General features: G+C 38.6%; 2 protein-coding genes and 1 long non-coding RNA gene across 5 annotated transcripts in view; all 3 read left to right on the forward strand.

Moving 5' to 3' along the window:
- LOC145498201 (uncharacterized) overlaps positions 1-9,515 on the forward strand; it is a 172,041-nt gene that overhangs the window by 114,673 nt on the left and 47,853 nt on the right. The gene's annotated exons all lie outside the window — the stretch shown is intronic.
- Positions 405-3,915, forward strand: LOC145496980 (uncharacterized). The gene is made up of 3 exons (XR_014050628.1): positions 405-666; positions 2,123-2,237; positions 2,516-3,915. It is a non-coding gene; the product is annotated as an uncharacterized LOC145496980 (long non-coding RNA).
- On the forward strand, positions 6,827-9,479 carry LOC145496981 (uncharacterized). Of its 2 annotated transcripts, XM_081476748.1 has the most exons (3): positions 6,827-6,904; positions 7,633-7,940; positions 8,829-9,479. In XM_081476748.1, the coding sequence occupies exons 2-3, from the start codon at positions 7,866-7,868 to the stop codon at positions 9,087-9,089; spliced, it is 336 nt and encodes a 111-aa protein (XP_081332874.1). In that variant the 5' UTR covers positions 6,827-6,904; positions 7,633-7,865; the 3' UTR covers positions 9,090-9,479. The 2 variants fall into 2 exon arrangements, with proteins under 2 accessions (XP_081332874.1, XP_081332875.1); XM_081476749.1 differs by lacking the exon at positions 6,827-6,904 and having other exon boundaries at positions 6,930-7,940.

Consider the following 9,515-nt stretch of genomic DNA (forward strand, 5'->3'; position numbering starts at 1 on the left):
TGCACGACAGTTGACTTGTCCTTAAATTAGTTCCTCATGACTCTTATATATACGATCTTGGTAACCGACTTTTGGCTAGAGACGACCACATGAGACTGATCCTGCTTGCGCGCGAATCACAGTTTGCTCCCCAAACAGGGTAGAGTGAGATGATGCGGAGGCTTCTAAATTCACCAAAACTGCCCTAGAACGTTCTATCCTGCAACTTTAAAACAACAGATCTAAATGCATAAATTTTTTAAAACATTTCTTGGAAACTACTTATAAAGCAACCTAGTTATTTGACCTGACTTTGGTATGGTATCGATACTTTCCCCACTCTACAGGGTGTACATTGTTATATTACTTTGTGACCAGGCCTTGTTGATAATCGGCAACACCGAAAAACCTACGAATTGTGACAGAGCTGAAAAACGACTGCGCATGCGTAGGGTTTTGGCGGGTGAGTCGACGAGTGGTGGCATTTTCGATCGTTTGATCACCGTAAAGTCTTGGCGCCATTCGATGTTAATTTTTTGGACTAATATCATCCGAGAAAAATGGAGAAGATGGAACTTTCAATGTCATTTCAGTCAAGCAGATGTTCCTGATATCCTGAACATATTTCTGGCTATATTGACGGTCTAAACACAGCAAATTCTAGCAGACATCGGTCGCAGCGCCATGGTGAGTAGTGACCGCTTTACGCTTGTTAAGTTTATTTTGGATACCACTTACAGGTTAAAAAAGTGTAAATTTCAACTCCCTTGTTGTCAATACATCTATTTAAAGGTGTTTGCACTTTACAAATAATTATATATAGATGTAACCGACCCGCAAGGATAAACCTGCCACGTAAGCTCGCATTTGAGCACATCAGCTTACATTTGTACTTGAGCACTCGTTGCATGTTTTTGGACCTCACAGGAACAAACTGTAAAGGAAATGATTCCCTTCTTCATGTTGAAATATTTATGTATTTACCCTGCCACTCAACATTCCTGGAGATATGACAGAAAAATTAATGGAACGCTGAGTATTCTTACTTGTGAAATTGAACAGAGAATTTGGAAAGGTAAAAAAATATCTGCTCTCATGGGCTGACCTTGACTTTGCTGATTTAAGCTTATATTTCGCTAATGACGAGTCTATAAAGGCTTACTTTCTGGAGACAGTAGTCGGAGTTCAAATTCAGTTTGGTGCATATTTCTACAGATACCTTTCCTTATTTATCTCCCCATCAATTTCGTAAGAAAAAAAATGAATAAAATAAAAACGAAAAGTTTATAGATGTAAACCACACTTTCTCTTTGATTTCTGCGTATGCCCTGGCCAAAATGTCGTGAAACGCGATGCTGGGGGAAAGAAAGGCATACTATCCTGTTGTAACTGCTATTTGAGTAGATTGCAGCTAATTTGGCTCATATCCAGCCTGAAAATGTCCAAACTGTCCAAAAAATGCTTTTTTGACAAAAAGCTTCGAGAGTTAATGGGTTAAAAAGTAGTTTAAATGGTGGAATTTAAGAAGCTAGGAAAATATATGCTAAGAATGCTAAAAAGCTGGGAAAAGTTTAGTGAGGTGTTAGTGAAACTTAACATTAGTGACTGTACCAAGAGTGAACTGAAAATTGTTGACTTGCTTGAACCAAGACAGTAATTCGAAGGAGTACTGCCATTCTGCAAAAGCTACATAAGCTCCACTGTTCCCATGTAAGTGGCTGTCTAAGAGGAAAACACCTTGTGTGGTTGGAATGAAGACGACAGTATTGGAATTTAAAATAAAAATAGATGTTGTTTTGCCGTGCGTTAAAGCAGTTCTCCAGTGAAAAGGTAAATTAGCTGCGGGACTTGCTTCAGGGATAATGCTAACAGGCATTTCAGGTCCTACAGTGGTGCCACCAATTACATTGTTTAATACAGTAGATGACTGTAGAGCTTGTAAAACACCAAATGTTTGAGGAATGTTTTGTGTCACTGAGTCATAGATGCTGTTACCCACTAAAATCCCTTGCACAATTAGCTGGTACACCCATGTCTGGCTCAGTGGACTGTTGAGCAGAGGAATATGAACATTTTCTGAAAAGAACATTTTGCTAAACAAAAGTGCAATAAAAGTACAGGCATTGCTTCCTTTTCTTCCTAGAATTGTGGACTGTGAAATACTGCTTGGGAATGACCAGAAAGTGACATTGCCATGATGGTTCGGAGGGATGATAATGAGTGTTAGAACTTGAGAAGAGCTGTTAGAGGGAGACGAGGTATTTGTAGCGGAAAGTTGATTTCTGGATGAATGATTGGCCCGGGATGGAAGAGGGATAGTTGCATAAGTATCCAGGATGTTTTTAACCTTTTGAGACCATTCTGGTGAGGTGTAGAAAAGTTCAGCGTCGGATATGTTCAAGCCTGTAAGTGGTGTATTATTGCTTTCATCTTCATGCAGTTCATCATCATCATCATTTTCCCTTTCATTAGCATTTTTAGACGACAAAAGCCCATTGTTGAAGGTGTTTGCTAACTTTTGAACTTTTTTCTTCAGTGGTTCAGCACAGATTGGACAGCAGTGATTTGAAGGCAAGCAAGCTTGGTGAAAGCAGTGGAAGCAGGCCAGTCTAACAACGGTATCTGTTTCTCTTGTGCAAGTTGGAAAATCACAATAAATATCTGGGTGAGGTTGTTGGCCTGGCTCTACATCATCGAGATTATAACTTAGTGGAAAACACTTGGTGTCTACTGTGGTTTCAAACGTTGGGAGATGGTACTGTGGCTTCCCTTTTGGTCTTCCATTATTTGCAACTGGGCGTTCAACCTGAGTCAAAAATTAAATTATGTGCATGTCAGTAGTACATGTACATTTATTATGAGGAAAACATGATGTTAGTAATTTTGTTTGTTTGTTTTTCCATTTTTTAAGTCAGAGATGTTAACAGTATTCATTAATTATATTTGTTTATTTTAATATTCATTCTATTGTTTGGTACATTTTATATCTATGTCTGCATATCCTTATCCTACATATCTAAGAATCATATAAAGAAGCCTAAACCATGCATTTTACTTAAACTGTCTTAACGCACCTCAGGAATTTGACAATGCTTTAGAAATGTGGAAAATGCTTGCTTGCAGCTTGTGTTTTTCAATTTTTCTTGCATCATCAAATTCTTGTATTGTTTTATGATGGTATAATAAATGGTTTAGACTTCTGTATTTATTAATTTTATGACTTTTTTTTATTTTCAGGATTGTTACCTGGTATGATTTGTGGCAGTTCTGTGAAATGCTCTTAAACAGATCAAGAAGAAATTCTGCACTTTTCCCTGCAATAAGCCACAAGTTGGATTCACTCTGCTGACCACGGTGGTACTGTGGAACAAAGGACTGGACAAATTCACTAAGAAACCCTGATGATGCTAGTGATTTAGCAGTATCTTCAATGCTTTTTGCATCTTCAAACTTTTCAGTGTTTCTTCTTAGAACAGAATGCCAGACTTCTACCTTTTTTTCAGTTATCAACTTGAGAATACTGGCCTTTTTAGACCAGTATGCTGGAAGATATTTACACTGATATGCACAGTCACTCAAAAATGACAAGGTTGATTTGTTATAATGCTTCCTTCTCCAGCAGATGAAAATAATTGCCAACTGTGCCATGACCATCTCATATAGCTTTAGATTGCCACTTCTGAAAATGTTGTACTGATAAAAGATGATAGGCACAACATGTTCAAGTAAGTGCAAAATTGTCACAAATTCATGTTGCTTGCAGTTTGCAAACTTTTCCAGAACTTTTGCTCTTACAAGTTGCCAACCCACTAATGCAGCAGTCACACATAGTGATGTTTTAAAGGGTTTTGGTTTAGATGCCAAAGTGCCTCCAAAGACACTTGAAAACAGTTTATCAAAAAAAAATTTGAAATTTGAAACAACATCTTCATAGGCATTGAGGTACACATGAAATGGCCCTTGCTCTGGTATTATTCCAATGCTGGGATTCCATCCACTTGCTATTAGCTTTTTGGGATAGTACCATCCTGGCCAATCAGCAGGTAGTGGCAGAACATACTTCTTGCTGTACAGCTGAAGTTCAGGGTATTTATTAAGTACACGCTCTAGGGTTGTTTTGTAGTTGTCCATGCTTTTTAGATCTTGTTCGAACTCATCAATCAACATACATGTCTCCAGTGTCTCGAGGTCTTGTGTCGTTGGATCGGAGTACACCCTGAATAACAAATAAAAATGTTGTTGTTGCTGGCATTTCTATAACTATTGTTATTCTTGAAATGCCGATTTCCAATAATTTTTGGTTTATTAAAATTGCTGTACGCTGATGATATTCACTCTTGATATTTATAACAGGTCACTTTATATTCACAAACAGGCCACTGTTTATAAACATTATAAATTATACTAGCCTTAGTTCTCGCAGTGCTGCCTGTAGTCTCCCTGGGTCAATGCTTTGCATATTTTGTGGTAGCTGGTCCAAAAACTGGTTTTGCATATTTATTAAGGCATTTGTTAGTATTTCCAGGACAGATGGGACATGTATTCCACCAAGGCAGGTCTTCTGTTGGCCATTTACATTGATCACTACTTGTCTGTGTAAGGATGATGATGGGCGGGGTACTGCACTGACTGTGGGATGCACATCTGTTATACAGGATGCCATGTGTACAACATTTGTCCTAACAAGTTGTGCTGGTGTATGAAATGAGTGAATGTTGTGGAAGTCATCAACCATTAAGACCATGAAGCATGTCAGCTGATGGGAAAGACAGAGTGTAAAAACCATAATTAAGTAGTTAATAGAGTGGTTTTCAATTGAGTGACTTAAACCAGAACCAAACTACGGTTTGACAGTGGCTGACTTCAGTAATGTAGTCTATTATTATTAGACTACATTACTGTACTCAGCTGATTTCAAACCGTAGTAAACGCAAAACCAAAACCAAATTAATATTGTCTGATTACTTTCCACACTCAATTGAAAACTGCTCTATTAATTTTAATATATTATTCTAGACAAAGACAAGAAAGAAAATTGATTAGCCAAAATGGCTTTTTTTTTTTTTTCAATAATATTTTTTGGTAGTGTGCATGAAGCCATTTGTTGATTAGAATTACTTATTTATTTGCAGACTGACCTCATTTACTCTCTTCAACTGTTGTGATATGTAGTTGGTATGATCTTTAGCAAGGTCTGCTTTTAACTGCTGCACGTTCCTAGGCGTGGTGCTGTATCCTAAAATCTGACCAGCAGATAGGCCTTGCAAGGACATGCCACAACTAGCTGCGTATAAGCCACTGTCCTTTTGCAGTGTAGATGTTTTTTGTGACCTGTCATGTAGGTAAAAGTAATTTGCTTCCATTGTTACAACCCCTATGAACAATGAATGAAAAACAATTTTCTTACGGGTAGCTCACTTCATTTAAAGTTTGTTACCTAAAATAGGCCATTATGTGGAGTAGGGACACCACTCTCTGCTCTTGCATCTCTCTCCTTCTATTGGACAAGCTTTTCCTACCACTTAAACAGTTAAGGATGTCCTCAAAGAGTCCAGGGCTATTTTTGTCTGTAAACTGTTTCATTGCCTCTGGATTGTAAATTTTCTGGTCTGGGGTGGTTATTTGATGTCTGTACAGGGCCTTTTGAAATGCTTCCAACTTCTTTTCAATTGTTGACTCTGTAATAGAAAAATCAACCATGACAAAAATTAAAATATTTTTGTGAGAAGTATAGAGTTTTTGTTATGATGCTAAATTTAATTCAAGCAGCTTCAAAACAGTAAAAACACCTTTTATCTCTGCGAGCTGTTGTGTTGCCACATGAAGCTGTGTTTGCAAGGTGCAGCACTTTTTTGTCTCCTTTCTGAGCAACAAATCCATTTCCTCCAGTGACTTCTAGGAGGAATGCAACAAGAGGTTTGTTATTTCGAACTGATTTTACATAGCTGGCATCAAATATGATACAAAATTATGAGAAGTACCTGTTTTGGCATGGGTGAGGTGTGATGGAATGTCACATCAGTACTTTTTCTCTGAAATCATCAAAAGGAACTTATTTGTACCGGTTTTACATTTGCATGTCACAAGAAACTCGGAAATATGTGCCACTCATTTTAAAGGGCGTTCTTATTGTAACCTCCCAGTAACCATACCTTTCGTGGAGGGCTGTAATCTTGTTCATCTTTAAACAATTGGTCTGCATTTTTCCTACAACTGGAACACCATCGCACACCAGGACGGTAACCACTCGTAGTACGTCCGATGCGGTCAAACAATTCATAAAACCTCGCTGGTATGTTGGCTGAAATATCAGTTGAGTGCACAGGAAGTGGACATGCACAAAAACCATGTGCTTCGCGGTTTATTCTGGTCCAGTGTCGAGTACATGCCCAGCTGTTCGTAGTGCCACCGACATACCTTGCTATTGCAGCATTGAACCTCCGCATTTTCCCTTTGCATTCCTCGCCTTTTCTGGTTTTTCTGTGGTACCAACAGGTCCGCTCACCGGAAGTTTCCGTGAACATTAAACTCATTAACATAATCTGCAACACGAGCCGCATTTTCGCGGCACGAACTCCGACTTCGCGGCAAAATTTCGATGAGTGTTCAAGGATGGAAGTGTGGTGTTCAGGAGATATGTTTTAGAACTAATATCGACCGGTCTTAAAGGAAAGTTTCAAGCTTAACCTTTTTACTTACTCCTTAGCCCAAGCGAAAACTCTCAGCGCTCTTAAATTTTTCAAAAATGCCGCCATTTTACGTATACGTTGCTATGGTTTTATGTTGTCTTTCCCAGTTTCTCGGCGCGCGCGATTGAGCATGCGCAGTCGTTTTTCAGCTCTGTCACGAATTGTAGCTTTCAAGAATACACTCAGAAATGATTTAGGAGATAACCGAAGATTTCTCGGCTGGCTCAAGTCTTGAGGTAATTGCTGCATGCTTTACACGAACACTCAAAAAGACATATGATGCGAGAAAGAACTTTGTAGTGTTTCCGCCGATAAGATGCCGCAAGCCGCAACTTTGCGATAACATTGATGCTAGTCCCGCTTGATCTTAGACATCATCATCAAAGATGGTATTTTTTTTTTCCTGTGAAACGTCCTCCGCTCCCAGGTGATCCAGTGTTGGGCCACATTTTGGGTCTGTACGTGCAAACAGACCATTAGTAATTACATTGGAACACAATATTCTCCTTAACTACTCTGACTACTACCGCAAGACATCTATAAAATTGTATCTGCTTTTTTTTTTTCAATATGCATAATGCACATTTAAAAAACAGATATAATTTTATGTTGTCCTGTCGTGAATTTAAGCAACAGAGTACTTTTTTCATGTTCACATAGCCTCGTCTAAACACGAGGGGAGTTGGGAGAATTCAAAACAGTTATGCAAACCCTCGACTTCATCTCAGGTTTGTCTAACTTTCGAGAATTCTCCCAACACCCTGAGTGTTCAGATGAGGCTGTGTAAACAGGGAAAAAGTACTCTGTTGCTTTTATAAAATATTTCTGAAAAAAATGCACAAATCTAAAACATCACAACTGTATTTACATACTCTCATCTAAACACACTTATTGACCAATGAGAATGTGCATTGTATCTCAGTCATTTTATAAAGTTTGATATTTATGTTTTGGTTTTCTCCAGCTGAATTAAATGATGGACTGAAATGAGTTTCTTTTGCAAGTGATCAGAGATAACAGGCACACACTGGAATGCACAAGGAATTTGCTGGCTTGTAAAGAAGTCTCTGTGAACTTTGTTAATCCAGTTAATCAGCAATTACAGCTCTTCATGTTGCAGCAAGACATGGAGATGTTGAGCTTATAAAATTGCTGGTTTCTTTTGGGGCTCATATTAATGGTGGAACTGTTGATCTTATGACACCTTTACATGAAGCGTGTCTTGGTGGTCATCCTGAGATCGTAGATGTCCTGATTGCTGAAGGAGCTGATGTATGTGTTACTGCTGTATTAGTCTGTCCACAGATCCTCTATTTCGTCATGAGTTTGTCAAGATCACAATGAGTCAAAGTATTAACCTTGGAAGATTTTAAAATAATAAACTCGTAGCAAACAATAAATGTCTGTGGACAGTCTATTGCTGTGTAGCCTGCAAATATGTCCAGCCTAGTCTGCATACAGCTATCACGAATTTCTCAATAATTTAGTAACTTAGTGTCATGTGAGATGGCTGTAAGGTAAAGGAAAGTCTACATACAAGCCAAGTAGCCAATCAGGCTAGAGCTTATCCTGGTTTCTGTAGCATGAAGCAACTTGGAGTATTTCTACTCCTCCCTGGATGGGATGTCAGTCCATTGCAGGGTTACCCCAGGCATTAAGTTCACCGGTACCCATTTATGCACCTGAGTGTAGAGAGGCACTATGAGAGTAAAGTGTCTTGCCCAAGAACACAACAAAATGTCCCCAGCCAGGGCTCAAACCTGGGCTGTTTGATCCAGAGATGGGTGCACTAACCACGAGGCCTGTCGGACCGTGCTTCCCACCATATTGGGAGGTTAATCGGTGTAGTATTATCGTCTTTTTGGACAGACACAGCATAGCCAGACATGTAAGGGGTTTGATGCCAACCTAAAATAATCAAAGTCTGGAATCTTCAAAATTGTATGAAAATGCCTCTTTTTGACCCCAAAATATGGCAGACCAGAAACAAGGAATTTAAAAAAACAGCTTCTAAAGATTGATCTATAGAACTGGGACAAACATGACAGAAACATCCCCATCCTTCCAAAAAACAAAGTAAAATTGCGAACTGCTAGACTGTTACACTACCTTGAAAAACAATTATACCTTACTTTGGTGGTTTTTCCTTAATTTTTACAGGCAAATGCATGTAACATAGATGGAAGTACCCAATTGTGTTTTGCTTGTGCCAAAGGATCAGTAAAATGTACACGTCTGTTAATAGAAGCTGGGGCTGCGGTGAATCCTTCATTGACAGTTACCTTCCCACTCCTTCATGAGGCGGCATTAAATGGACACGTTCACTGCCTAGAAATACTTACACAGATGGGTGCTGACCCAGAGAAATCCGTGAATCAATTTGGAACGGCTCTGGATGTTGAGGTTACATGGAATGCATGAGAATTTTACTTCATGCCAGGGCCAATCCTAACGTAATCAAAAGACACTAAGTTCCTTTGCACACTGCAGCTCTGTGCGGATATAAAGACTGTACCTCACTGCATATAGATTACGGAGTAAATGTTTACCAGAGAAACTTGCAGAGTAAAAGACCTGTGGACTTAGCTACTGATACAACATGCAAAAAAAATACTTCAGTCTAAAGCTGGTGCGTAAATGAAACTAAATTACAAAGAGCTTTCACCATAGTAACCCTAAGTCTGTTTTTTGTATCTACAAAAAATTTTAAGGGGGACCCTCTTAACAGCACTTACTGGATTATTTATTTGTTTGTTTGTTTATTTATTTGTTTATTTATTTATTTACTGTATTATAATTTTTTTTTCAGTTTCTGTGTTACAGTTCTTTTTCAAAGAAAACAGCAAA

The sequence above is a fragment of the Orbicella franksi genome, chromosome 9 (genome assembly GCF_964199315.1).
Source record: "Orbicella franksi chromosome 9, jaOrbFran1.1, whole genome shotgun sequence".
Taxonomy (NCBI): Eukaryota; Metazoa; Cnidaria; class Anthozoa; order Scleractinia; family Merulinidae; genus Orbicella; species Orbicella franksi.